The following is a 14,046-nucleotide window of genomic DNA, read 5'->3' as shown; positions in this document are numbered from 1 at the left end:
GCTGCACCCCACCAGCTGCTCCTCCAGACATCACCCACATTTTTAGGCAGCGGAGACAGACAGCAGCAGACTGAGGCACAACTGCAACCACTGCTGGATATCTTTGCACTCACTCAGGCACTGGTAGGACGGAGCTCCTCCGGAATCTGCCTGATAAACTTCAGCACTGTCTGCAGCCACCCAGGGGGAAGAGCAGAGAATGTGCTCTCTCCGCCCACAATGTCACACTGGCTGCCTTCTGTTAACCCCTATGTGTGCCTGCCTGGCTGCACTGACTGAGTGAGAAGATGCTTGTGTCAGAGCTGGCACATAGGGGTTAAGAGAACGCAGCCAGCAGTGACTTTGTGGGGGGAGAGAGCATGTTATCTCCTGCTCTGCTCTCCCAGCTGTATCTATGACAGCATGAGTGGGCCCCCCTCTCTCCCCAGGGCCCCGGCATTTGCCCGGTGTGCCGGATGCTGACGCCGACCCTGTCCGTGAACCCGGAGGCATTAAATGTCTCCTCTGTTTCTTAACATTTCATCACTTGTCACAACCGAGATAAAAAACTTTTTAGGTATTGAAAGGGTAAAAAAATCAGCATGTGGTGGTCATTTCCAACACAAATTGTTAAACCGAGAGTCATTCTGGATCTTTAAATTGTGCTCAAGGGTGCCATTAGGTCTGAACATTAGGCAAGATCTCATCCTACAATATAACTAATGTTCTCTGAATAGTCTCTTATTAGGCCTCTTTCAACACGTCAGTGTCTCCGGTACATGTACTGACAGTTTTCTCACGTACCGGAGACACTGACACACGTACACCCATTCAAATGAATAGGTCTATGCACATGTCTCCGTGTTTTCACGGACCATGTGTCAGTGTGCAAAACAAGGAGACATGTCTGCTTTTCTCCGGCAGCACATACCACAATACGTCCTGCACACGTGCACACGGAGAACAGTGTGCACTCTCCTCCGTGTGCACGTACCGCCCGCAGGAGAGACAGCGCTACAGTAAGCGCTGTCCTCACTGCATGTGGTACTGAAGGCGGCATTCATCTCTTGTCCCCAGCAGGAGAGAAGAGATGAAATATCAAGTTTTTTTTTGTTTGTGTTAAAAATAAAGTTTGGGGGTCACCTCCCGCCTCCCATCCCCTGTGCGCCCGCCCGCTTGCCGAGAAATACTCACCCAGCTCCCGCGATGTCTCCTCTCAGCGCCGGCAGCAGGTCCTGTGTGAGCGGTCACATGATACCGCTCATTACAGTGATGAATATGCGCATATTCATCACTATAATGAGCGGTACCACGTGACCGCTCACACAGGACAGGCTGCCGGCGCTGAGAGCATACATCGCAGGAGGTGGGTGAGTATTTCTCGGCAAGCGGGCGGGTGCATGGGGGATGGGAGGAGGGAGGTGACCCCAAACTTACTTTATTTTTAACAAGAAAAAAACCCTTGATTTTTCATTCCTTCTCTCCAGCGAACGCTGCTGGGAAGAAGGAATGAATGCCGACTTCAGCACCAAAAGCAGGGGACAGTGCTTAACTGCAGCGCTGTCTCCTGCACGGTCCGTGTGGTCCTCAGTCGGCACACGGCTGCCGCACGTGTGCCACACTGATGTGCTATGTGAGCACACGGACACGGATAACTCCAGTACCGATTTCTCCGGTACCGGAATTATCTGGACGTTTGAAACCGGCCTTACATAAATTTGTTAAGGTATAGTGTTTATACTATGCGACTGGCAATAATTAACCCCTTCACTCCCGGAGCTTTTTTCATTTTTTCCGTTTTTTGCTTCCCTTCTTTCCAGAGCCATAACTTTTTTGCTTTTCCGTCAGTATGACCATGTGAGGGCTTATTTTTTTTGCGGGACAAGTTATACTTTTGAACAATACCATTGGTTTAACCATATTGTGTAACAGAAAACGAGAAAAAAATTCCAAGTTCGATGAAATTGCAAAAAAAGTGCAATCCGAAACTTGTTTTTTGATTGGCTTTTTTTGCTAGGTTCACTAAATGCTAAAACTGACCTGCTGCTATGATTCTCCAGATCATTACGAGTTCATAGACACCAGACATGTCTAGGTTCTCTTTTATCTAAGTGGTAAAAAAAGATTCAAAATTTTGCTAAAAAAAAATAAAAATTGCACAATTTTCCAATACCCCTAGCGTCTCCATTTTTCCTCGATCTGGGGTGGAGCTTATTTTTTGCGTGCTGAGCTGATGTTTTTAATTATAACACGTTTGTGCAGATATGTTCTTTTGATTGACAATTATTGCATTTTAATGAAATCTCACGGCGACCAAAAAAACTTAATTTGGCATTTTGATTTTTTTTTGCTACGCTGTTTAGCGATCAGGTTAATCCGTTTTTTATTGATAGATCGGGCGATTCTGAACCCGGCGATACCAAATATGTGTAGGTTGGATTTTTCATTATTGTTTTATTTTGATTGGGGTGAAAGGGGGGTGATTTGAACTTTTATTTTTTTATATTTGTAAACACATTTTTTTTTTTGGCATGCTTCAAAAGTCTTCATGGGAGGCTAGAAGCATCCACTATTCGATCACCTCTACTACATAGAGGTGATGCACAGATCACCTTTATGCAGCAGAATTACAGCATTGCTATGAGTGCCAACCACAGGAGGAGCTCATAGCAATCTGCCATCAACAACCATAGACGTCTCGAGGAGACCTCTGGTTGTGATGGCAATGCACCGATGACCCCTGGTCACGTGATGGGGGTCAGAAGTGCGAGTACTTCCGGCTGCATCTCACAAAATTAGAATATCATCAAAAAGTTAATTTATTTCAGTTCTTCAATATGAAAAGTGAAACTCATATATTAGATAGAGTCATTACAAACAGAGTGATCTGTTTCAATTGTTTATTTCTGTTAATGTTGATTATGGCTTACAGACAATGAAAACCCAAAAGTCATTATCTCAGTAAATTAGAATACTTTATAACACTAGCTTGAAAAAATGATTTTAACATCCGAAATGTTGACCCACTGAAATGTATTTTCAGTAAATGCACTCAATACTTGGTTTGCATCAATTACTGCATCAATGTGATGTGGCATGGAGGCGCTCAGGTTGCTTTGATCGCAGCCTTCAGCTCATCTGCATTGTTGGAAACTTCACAACAACAATCACTGATTGTGGAAACTTCACACTAGACTTCAGCAGCTTGGATTGTCTGTCACTCCACTCTTCCTCCAGACTCTGGGAACTTGATTTCCAAGGTCTAGTGTGAAGTTTCCACAATCAATGATGGTTTCAAGAACCATGTCATCTGCTGGTGTAGGTTCACTGTGTTTTATCAAGACTAAAGTCAGCGCATCCGTCTACATGGAAATTTGAGTGTACTTCATGCTTCCCTCTGCCGATGAGCTGTTTGGAGATGGAAATGTAAAAAATGTAATTCTCCAGCAGGACTTGACACCCGTTCACACTGCCAAAAGTACCAATACCTGGTTTAAAAACAACAGTATCACTATGCTTGATTGTCCAGCAAACCTCTCTGACCTTAACCCATAGAGAATCCATGAGATATTGCCAACAGAAAGATGAGAGACACCAGACCCAATAATGCAGACGAGCTGAAGGCTGCTTTCAAAGCAACTTGGGCTTCCATAACACCTCAGCAGTGCCACAGACTGATCGCCTCCATGCCACGCCGCATTGATGCAGTAATTGATGCAACAGGAGCCCTGACCAAGTATTAAGTGCATTTACTGAACATACATTCCAGTAGGCCAACATTTCGGATGTTAAAATCATTTTTTCAAGCTGGTGTTATAAAGTATTCTAATGTACTGAGATAATTACGTTTGAGTTTTTATTGGTGTAAGCCATAATCATCAACATTAACAGAAATAAACTCTTGCAATAGATCACTCTATTTGTAATGACTCTTTATAATATAGAGTTTCACTTTTTGTATTGAAGCACTGAAATAGAATCATATCTCCTGTGGTTGCTGGAGACAACTTTTCTTGCTTTTGCCATATTGGGTGCAGACACAGGCAGCTTAGCAAAATAACAGTATAAGGACTGCTTGCTCTCCACTAGCTCACCACAGAGAACCCCCCTTATGTTTTTCTAACATTAAACCAGTGATTGTGATCTTTAACTACTTCTGGACCACCTATAGATGACAAACATCGGGACGGTCTGCATTATACTTAGCTTTGACACCCTAAAATGTCACAGCTTAGTATATCAGACGAATAAGATTGATCAGCTGTGGGGGCGGGAAGCCATCTTTCAGATACAGCAGGATTGCCCTTAGAGAAGGCAGAGAGGGCTATTTCACCGATAACGCCAGGCATTAGCAAAAAAATAAACAAAGTACAAAAAAATGACATTAAAGTTAGGTACAATGTATCACGAAAAAAAGCAAACATTATTTGAATGTTCAAAAGACAAAATTTTACAACTTTTTAAACATGTATGAAACTAATGTGCCTGGTCAGGAACTGGGGTAAATGGTCTGGTTTTGAACTGGTTATAGGTCGTCTGCTACTTTTTATTGATGACCAATGCACAGTATAGGTCATCAATACAAGAAGGGTGGAGGTCTGACACCCAGCACCACCACCAATCAGTGGTTGAATGTAGAGAGAATACAGAGTGGAACGGCACAGGTCTGTACGATGTTTAATGCCTGTTGCTGGGTACAGCAGCTTAGTTCCCCAGTTTTTATAGTCAGGGGCGGCTGCATTAGCAGGCTCCTTGCTGTAAAATTATTTAACCCCTTCAGATAGATTTACAGCATGGGACGTGACTGAGCGCAGGAAAGGTATGGGATATTGTTGCTTTTTTCTTTTTTTCTTTTACAGAACGAGGGCCGTCATTTGGATTAAGAGTATAATAAACTATTACAACACCCTGTGTCTTTATTTCAATAAAATACTTTTTTCCTAATGTGTGTGTTTTATTAAACATTTACTACTATTGACATCTCTCCATTATTAACCAGGCTTAATGTCACCTTACAATAGCAAGGTGGCATTAACCCTTTATTACCCCATATGCCACTGCTACAGGGGAGTGGGAAGAGAGAGGCTTTTTTGGGAAGAGATGTGCCTTTTCTGGGGTGGCTGGGGGCAGATGTTTTTAGCCGGGGGGGGGCAATATCCATGGTCCCTCTCTGGGCTATTAATATCTGCCCTCAGTCACTGGCTTTCCCACTCTGGCGGAGAAAGCAGGAGCCCATGCCAGTTTTTTCCGCGATATAACCCTTTATTTTAACAGCTATAGCCCCCAAATTTTGCACACACAAACTACTAACATTAGTAGTGAGGAATATGGAAAAAAAAGGGATATGAAATGGTTTACTGTATGTAAACCATGTCTCATATCATGTCGGGTTTGGGAAGGAGGAGATAGGAAAAGCCGGCAATTGAATGATCGGCTTTTCTGCTATCTCGCGCTGTATGAAATATAAATATATATATGTGTCTCACTGACATATATATATATATATCAAGCCGGCGAAGAAATCTCGCCGTACGGATGCCATACGGATTACATACAGAGGTTTCCATGCGCAAAATACGCAGCCACACCCTGCCTACGGATGACATATGGATCACTGTTTTGGGATCATTTCTGCGTATTACGCCTGTAAAATACGGACCGTATTTCCCTACGCTGAGTGTGACGCCGGCCTTAGGGCGAGTAAACTTTATTCATTTTTTTTTTAGTTTTGTGGGAATTCTTTTTAAAAATTCAGGGGTTAACAATCAACTTAATGAAATAAATATTTCTACCTATTAAAATGTACTATCCAATTTTTTAACAGAAAAGCTACTTACAATAGCAGGGAGAGTTGACGAGTTAAAACTTCAAAAAGATAAAGTGCAAAATAAAGTATAATGAATTAATGACAGAAAGGAATATATCATTTCAATGCCCCAATTTACCTTGAGAGAATCTTTGCAGTGCTGGAAAAGCTGCCTAAAGCCTACGTCTGTGATGTTCTGCGAGTCATCGTGACAGTGATATAGAGATAGTGACTCTGGGTGATGAAGTCCTATACTGACCAGGCAGGAATCCTTTAAGGAATGGCAATTTCTTACCTTTATTACTTTCCCTAAATGAAAAACAATCAGAATGACAATTATTAGAAATATGATTTCTGTGGAAATGTAACTTCCAGACTTAGCATAAAAGAACTTTAGATCCTACTGTCTTATGTCTTCCCCAGCAATGTTCCTGCAGGAATTAACTGCTTTTCCCCAGAGGTTGTCACTGAGACTTCCAAGACTTTCACATTTTCACATGGTAAATCAACCTGTTGTAATTTTTGGAAAACTTATTGAAACTAAAGTATTATTAATTAATGTTTTTTTTCATTTTAGTTTAGTTTTTAGCTTGCATTCTTAATTATTTGGTCACATCCTCGTTTTCTTAGGTCTGCTTTCTAAGGAAGTGTTACACGGGTGCCAGCTGGAGATGTCCCATGCACTGCAGATTGATTGCACACTACTTGTCCTGTGACACTTTGTTCTTTTGTCCTCCTCTCATTGAGGGAGAAATATTGCTGGTTTGCTACTGCTGACTGTACTGTCCCTATGCAACCGGCCTAAACATTGTGAGCTTATCTACCTGAGTAACTAGCACCATGAATTCTAGCACTAGGACTGAATGTGGCAAACATATTTTTTAGAAAGCAGTTGATCAGTGATAGTGATGTGCTTTGATCCCTCAAAGTCCTGCGCACGGCTTGTTTGCCTAAGGTGTATTAATGGAGTATTTGTTCTGAATTCTACAATCTACAATGATCTATATGGATTCAGCCTAACTAAACCGAATCTGGAACTATATTATGAAAGGGGAGTAGCACTTAACTTAAGTTTCACTGTAAACAGGTTATATGGACTATGTCCAGCGGGGGGGCTGTAGGAACGCAGTTAAACGAAAGCCCCCCATGACTGCGTTACCAAGGGAACGGAGGGGAGCAATTTTTAAAAAATAGTGCAGGGATAGGGGATTGGTTTAAGGGATGGGGAGGAGTAGGGGGTGGTCTGGAGTTATGGGGCGGGTTATAGGAAAAGTGCGGGAAAAGGGGCCATTACCTTTGGATATCCGTGCTGAGAAGACGTGCATGATGTCCTCCGTAGACGAAATACTCGGGCAGCTGAAGGAGATGGCGCGGTCGCGGCGGGGAGGCTGGCTGGAGGACCAGCTGGCGTCATTGCTGGGCAGTCCGGGAGCCCAGGGGACCAGATCCAGGAGGACCCGTCCCCTGGAGCGCTTGTCCCCGGAGCTTGGAGGGCGCGGCAACCGCCGGCCACGGAGCCCCTCTCGGGACCCTGCGGAGTGTGCGAGCCGGCGGTCACATACCCTCCTCGGCCCGTCCTCCGGCAGGAATCCACAGGCCGGCGCTGCTGGCGCTGGACGACGGCCGGGAGCAGCGGCAGCGCAGGCACGGAGAGACGCGCAGGCCGCACCGGAAGTGCCTGGTGGAGTTCCAGGTCAAAGCTCCAACATGGCGGCGGTGAGCAGGAGCGGTACCCGGCGGGCAGCGGCGGTGTCTCACCGGCAATGAGGAGCAGATCACAGGGAGCGGCGGCAGGGCGAGTGAGCAGCAGCAGAGTGGCGGCGGGTAACTCTGGGTTTGAATCACCCCGGGTGCCTGGCAGGGGCGGCGCGGCAAGAGGCAGAGCGACGGGCAAGCGTACCTCAACCCCACAGCCTGGCCCAGCACGGCGGGGCGCAGTTTGGCAGTGGCTGGGGCTCGCAGCAGAGCCCAGCAAGAAGACAGGTCCGGAGTCGGGCTGGCGGTGGCCAGGTCCAGGTCACCCAGAAGGTCCAGGGAGAGTTCCAGGTCACCTGCTCCGGTCCCCCCTGGTGACGAGGAGGCCGGGGGCGCGGGCCAGGAGCAACACAGCGGCGCAGAGGATTCCGGTTCCAGGAGCGACCCGCGGGAGTTCGGTGATCGCACGGCTGGCGGCGACACAGCACCTGCGCAGCTTAGTGAGTATGAGAATAATTCTGTTGTGGGGTGGGATAGTGGTGCTCGGGCTGGGGATAGTTGGTACGGGGGGGTTGATTTGGCAGGGAGTGGAGGGCCCAGCATCGGGGGGGTCCCGGGGGTCAGGGAGCTTTTGGCGGGCATGTCCCAGATTTGAGGAGATTGGATGGGGAGGGCCGGGATAGTGTGCGGTCGTCTCCGGTAGGTGCTTGGTTGCCGGCTTCTGGTACTGGTTCGGGAGTGGTAGCCGGGGCCGATAGGGCGAGTGGGGTAGAGCAGGCGTCGACGGCAGGGGTGTCGGTGTCGGTACAGACTGACAAGGATACAGGGGATAGGATTAAATTGGATGATAGGGCTAAGGGGGAGGTTTATGTGTGTTTCGAAGGGCCGTTGGGGGCTCATTTAAAGAAGGAGGTTAAAGAAAAAATATGGAAAGACGAATATGTAGAGATTTTCTCCCTGTTGCCCCTGGAGAAGTTTAATTTGGACAAGGGTAAGAAGGAGGATAGTAAAAAGGAGGAGGAGGAAAAGAGGCTTTGGCGATTGATACCGCAGACGTTTGTGAATTGGCAGCAAGCGTTTTTCATTTTGGCAGGTGTTATTGGGGAAAAGTTTCCGGAGAACTGTGCAGGTCTGTTCTGCTATGTGGATGCGATAGGGGAAGCATACAGGGCGTTTTGGGGCCAGGCGTGGTTACGCTATGATGAGCAGTTTCGGCAAAGGAAGGCGATTAGACCCGAGATAAAATGGGAGCAGAAAGACATAGGGTTGTGGTTGAAGGTTATGGCTCCGACGCGGTTTGGGCAGTCCTTTCATGGGGGCGGAGGGAGTAGTGGTCAGCAGTCAGGGCAAGGAGGTGGGGGACCGGGGTCACAAGGGGCTAAGGACAAAGCAGGGACGTGTTGGCAGTTTAATGACGGCCAATGCAAATACGGCAGTACATGCAAGTTCAAGCATGTCTGTTCCCACTGTGGAGGGACCTCACATGGAGTGGCCAAGTGTTTCAAGAAAGCGAGGGGCAAACCAGCAGTGTGAGGCAGTCATGGGGGTGACACCAGTGAGGGTTCTAAAGATGGCCCCTTATCTAAATAGGTATCCAGATAAGGAAAAGGCTAGGTTGTTGTGGGATGGTTTTTCGGAAGGTTTTAGGATTCCTCATCCGGCTCATACTATCCCCTTTTCTAAAAAGAATTTGAGGTCGGCTAACCTTCAGGCGGATGTGGTTACGGCTAAATTGGCAAAGGAGGTTGAATTAGGGCGCATGGCGGGGCCGTTTAGTGATTTACCTGTGGAGGGGGCGGTTGTTTCGCCTCTGGGAGTTGTCCCTAAGAAAGAGCCTAATAAGTTTCGCCTTATTCAACATATGTCGTATCCAAAGGGCCAGTCAGTTAATGACGGTATAGCGGAGGAGCTTTGCTCTGTGGTTTATACCTCCTTCGATGCCGCAGTGCAATGGGTGCGTAGGTATGGCACAGGTGCATTAATGGCTAAGACAGATGTTGAATCGGCTTTTCGTTGACTTCCGGTTCACCCCGATAGTATCCCGCTGTTAGGATGTTTTTGGAACGGGGGGTTCTATTTGGATAGGTGTTTGCCTATGGGTTGTTCGATTTCCTGCTCGCTGTTTGAAGCCTTTAGTACTTTTTTGGAGTGGGTTGTTCGGGATGTTTCTCAGGTTCCGTCTGTTATTCATTACTTAGATGATTTTTTGTTTGTTGGCCCCCCGGATTCTTTGTTGTGCGGTAATCTGTTGGCTACGATGGAATGGGTGGCAGGACAGTTTGGTGTGCCATTAGCGCGAGATAAAACGGAGGGACCTATCACGGTTCTGAGTTTTTTAGGTATTCTCATAGACTCGGAAAAGATGGAGTGTCGCTTGCCTGAGGAGAAGCTGTTGGCTTTACGGCAAGAGGTGATGAGATGCAAGAAATTGCGCAAGGTTACGTTGAAAGAGCTACAGTCACTGTTGGGGCGTTTGAATTTTGCGTGCCGTATTATGCCTATGGGCAGGATATTTTGTAGGAGATTGTCAAGGGCTACGGCTGGAGTGCGGTCAGCACATCATTTTGTACGTTTGAATAAAGAGCACAGGGAGGATTTGGCGGTTTGGAGGCGTTTTTTGGACAACTATAACGGTAGGGCCCTGATCCAACAGGAGGATTTGAATGATTTTGATTGCGAAATTTTTACGGATGCGGCTGGTAGTGTCGGATACGGGGCTTATTGTGCTGGAAAATGGAGTGTTGGGGGATGGCCTGATTGGTGGCGCGAAGCTGATTTTACAAAAAATTTGGCGTTGTTGGAGCTGTTTCCAATTGTGGTTTCGGTGTTCATTTGGGGCAGTACTTTTAAGGATAGGCGGATACGTTTTCATTGTGACAATTCGAGTGTGGTGTCGGTGATCAATAGTCTGTCTTCATCCTCTCCTCCGGTAATCAGATTGGTTCGGGAGTTAGTTTTGCGGTGCCTGGAGTTGAATATATGGATTTCGGCTGTACATGTTCCTGGCGTTCAAAATTCTATAGCGGATGCTCTGTCTCGTTTACAGTGGGAACGTTTCCGGGAGTTGGCTCCAGAAGCGGAAGATGCAGGAACGACATGCCCTTTTCATTTGTGGCAGATTGTTGCGGACGAGGAGGTCGGCTGATACATTCTTCGGTGTCCGGAAGGACGTGGTCAGGTTATGAGGCGTCATGGCATTTGTGGGAAGGGTGGTTGGAGCAGTTGGGTTCAGTTGAATCGGATGGTGACAGGGTGATGGCGATTTTGCTTTTGATTGGATCGGCGGAGGAATGGGGTTGGTCCGTGTCGAAATTGAATAAATTTATAGCTGGTGTGGCTTTTGGTTTTAAGCTCCAGGGTTCCGTGGATGTCACTAAGGATTTCTTGATTCGGCAGGCGTTAAAAGGTTTTCGGAAGGGTTTTTCAACTTGCGATACACGAAGGCCCATATCTTTCGGGATGTTGGAGCATCTGGGGGTAGCGTTGGGGGAAGTTTGTAGTTCTGACTTCGAGGCTGTTCTGTTTCGATTGGCTTTTTCGTTGGCCTTTTTCGGGGCGTTGAGAATAGGGGAGCTGGTTTCCCCTAGCAGGTTTATAGCTGGGGGTTTGTTGGCGGAGGATATTGAATTTTGGTCAGGTGGGATTGCCTTTTGGATTCGGCGGTCGAAGACCGATCAGTTTGGAAAAGGAAGATGTGTGGTTTTGGGGAAAGTGGTTGGGGGGGCGATGTGCCCTCATCGGTGTTTGGAAGATTATTGGGGATTGGATCCGGATAGGTCTGGCCCACTTTTACGGCACCGTCAGGGTGAATTTTTATCGCGGTTTCAGTTCACGGCAGTATTGAGACAGGCGTTGACAATTTTAGGCCTGGATCCCTTGTCATTTGGGACACATTCATTTCGAATTGGGGCAGCATCTGAGGCTGCTGGTTTGGGGCTGGGGCCGGAGGTTATTCGTCGTATTGGCAGGTGGTCGTCTAATCGTTATTTATCCTATGTGCGTAATTGATTTTGTTACTTGTTTAGTGGGGGTATTAATTATCGTTGTATTTTGCAGGTCGGACCCCACTTCTGGCGTGAATTTTTGGACATTCTTTTGTGCATTGGGGGGCGATTCGTGCCGATGTTAGACAAGATGGTAGGCAATTGGGTTTTCAGAGGGATGCGGTGGTGGTCCGATGGTTGGGTTTTCGGGGCATGTTGTGGCGCGGGTTATTGACTGAGTTTGCCCTATCTGCTAGTTTGGATCGTTCCCCGGACATTGTAGTTGTACATCTGGGTGGTAACGATTTGGGGTCTAAGCCGGTGAGAGAATTAATTAGGGATATCGGTACGATTTTTTACGATTATGGGTATCCTTCCCAGGGATGGTTACGGTGTGGTCAGACATAGTGCCCAGGAAAACATGGAGGGCAGTACGTTCTATGAAGGGTATCAATAGGGCCCGGGTTAAGCTGAATAGGGCTGTGGCGAGTTTTGTTTCTCGTAACGGGGGGGGGGGGGGTGGCGGTTCGCCACTTTGAGTTGGAAGCTGGTGTTGGAAATTATTGGAGGAATGATGGCGTTCATTTGAACGATATTGGCTTGGATTTGTGGATGTTGTCAATACAAGAAGGGGTGGAGAGGGCCATGGCGGTGGTGGGGCACTCGCGAGCCTGAGGTGTTCAGTGCTGCTCGTGGTTGGCGGGGGGCGGGGTTCTTGGAGTTGGTTTTATGGGGCTGATCTGGCTTTGGTTTACTGGCTCTGGACGGGGATTTTACCTCGGGAGCTTTGGGGTTGGTTTGCCCGGTAAATGGGTTACATGGTGCCCTCGAGCTGGTGGTTACGGCTGAGGGTAAAGAAGGGTTTTTTGCTTCAAGTTGGTTTGGGCTTTTGCCTATTAGGTGCCAGACTTATTAGCTCCAAGAACCCTCCCCTCAAGTTTTATAAAAATGTATAAATGGTTGTTTATGTTTGTTATTAATAAAATGGCCGCTGTGGCCAAATTATCCAAAAGAAATAATTGTCGTGTTTTAATTTAGGGGTTGTAATATTTCTTTGGTATAAGGATCAAGGGGGAAAGAGAGGCCTGGTATCTCGGAGGTCCCATCTTGGGATACGCAGTCATGCAGAATCGATAAGGAGCTTTGCTAGGGAATACATTGTGATAGTGTTGCAGCGCAAAACTTCAGTATTTTTTCCATGCAAAACATACATTAACATACATAAAGTTTGTAAAGGGAATCAGTCATTAGTAGTGATGAGAGAGTATACTCGTTGATCGGGTTTTCTCGAGCACGCTCGGGTGGTCTCTGAGTATTTGTGACTGCTTGGATATTTAGTTTTTGTTGCCTCAGCTGTATGATTTACAGCTGCTAGCCAGCCTGAGTAATAACATAGTAACATAGTTAATAAGGCCGAAAAAAGAAATTTGTCCATCCAGTTCAGCCTATATTCCATCATAATAAATCCCCAGATCTACATCCTTCTACAGAACCTAATAATTGTATGATACAATATTGTTCTGCTCCAGGAAGACATCCAGGCCTCTCTTGAACCCCTCGACTGAGTTCGCCATCACCACCTTCTCAGGCAAGCAATTCCAGATTCTCACTGCCCTAACAGTAAAGAATCCTCTTCTATGTTGGTGGAAAAACCTTCTCTCCTCCAGACGCAAAGAATGCCCCCTTGTGCCCGTCACCTTCCTTGGTATAAACAGATCCTCAGCGAGATATTTGTATTGTCCCCTTATATACTTATACATGGTTATTAGATCGCCCCTCAGTCGTCTTTTTTCTAGACTAAATAATCCTAATTTCGCTAATCTATCTGGGTATTGTAGTTCTCCCATCCCCTTTATTAATTTTGTTGCCCTCCTTTGTACTCTCTCTAGTTCTATTATATCCTTCCTGAGCACCGGTGCCCAAAACTGGACACAGTACTCCATGTGCGTTCTAACTAGGGGTTTGTACAGAGGCAGTATAATGCTCTCATCATGTGTATCCAGACCTCTTTTAATGCACCCCATGATCCTGTTTGCCTTGGCAGCTGCTGCCTGGCACTGGCTGCTCCAGGTAAGTTTATCATTAACTAGGATCCCCAAGTCCTTCTCCCTGTCAGATTTACCCAGTGGTTTCCCATTCAGTGTGTAATGGTGATATTGATTCCTTCTTCCCATGTGTATAACCTTACATTTATCATTGTTAAACCTCATCTGCCACCTTTCAGCCCAAGTTTCCAACTTATCCAGATCCATCTGTAGCAGAATACTATCTTCTCTTGTATTAACTGCTTTACATAGTTTTGTATCATCTGCAAATATTGATATTTTACTGTGTAAACCTTCTACCAGATCGTTAATGAATATGTTGAAGAGAACAGGTCCCAATACTGACCCCTGCGGTACCCCACTGGTCACAGCGACCCAGTTAGAGACTATACCATTTATAACCACCCTCTGCTTTCTATCACTAAGCCAGTTACTAACCCATTTACACACATTTTCCCCCAGACCAAGCATTCTCATTTTGTGTACCAACCTCTTGTGCGGCACGGTATCAAACGCTTTGGAAAAATCGAGATATACC

The 14,046-nt window shown here is 46.4% G+C and overlaps 1 protein-coding gene across 1 annotated transcript in view; it reads right to left on the bottom strand.

The window, feature by feature from the left end:
- Positions 1 to 14,046, bottom strand: part of LOC138674946 (uncharacterized) — a 250,063-nt gene that overhangs the window by 113,558 nt on the left and 122,459 nt on the right. Inside the window, exon 8 of the mRNA XM_069762797.1 lies at positions 5,925 to 6,094. Within this exon, the coding sequence (XP_069618898.1) occupies positions 5,925 to 6,094 (170 nt within the window). The remainder of the gene's footprint in view (positions 1 to 5,924; positions 6,095 to 14,046) is intronic.

This window comes from Ranitomeya imitator, chromosome 1 (assembly GCF_032444005.1).
Source record: "Ranitomeya imitator isolate aRanImi1 chromosome 1, aRanImi1.pri, whole genome shotgun sequence".
NCBI classification, from domain to species: Eukaryota; Metazoa; Chordata; class Amphibia; order Anura; family Dendrobatidae; genus Ranitomeya; species Ranitomeya imitator.
Note: the sequence above shows the minus strand (reverse complement) of the source record. Positions and strands in the feature narration are given on the sequence as shown.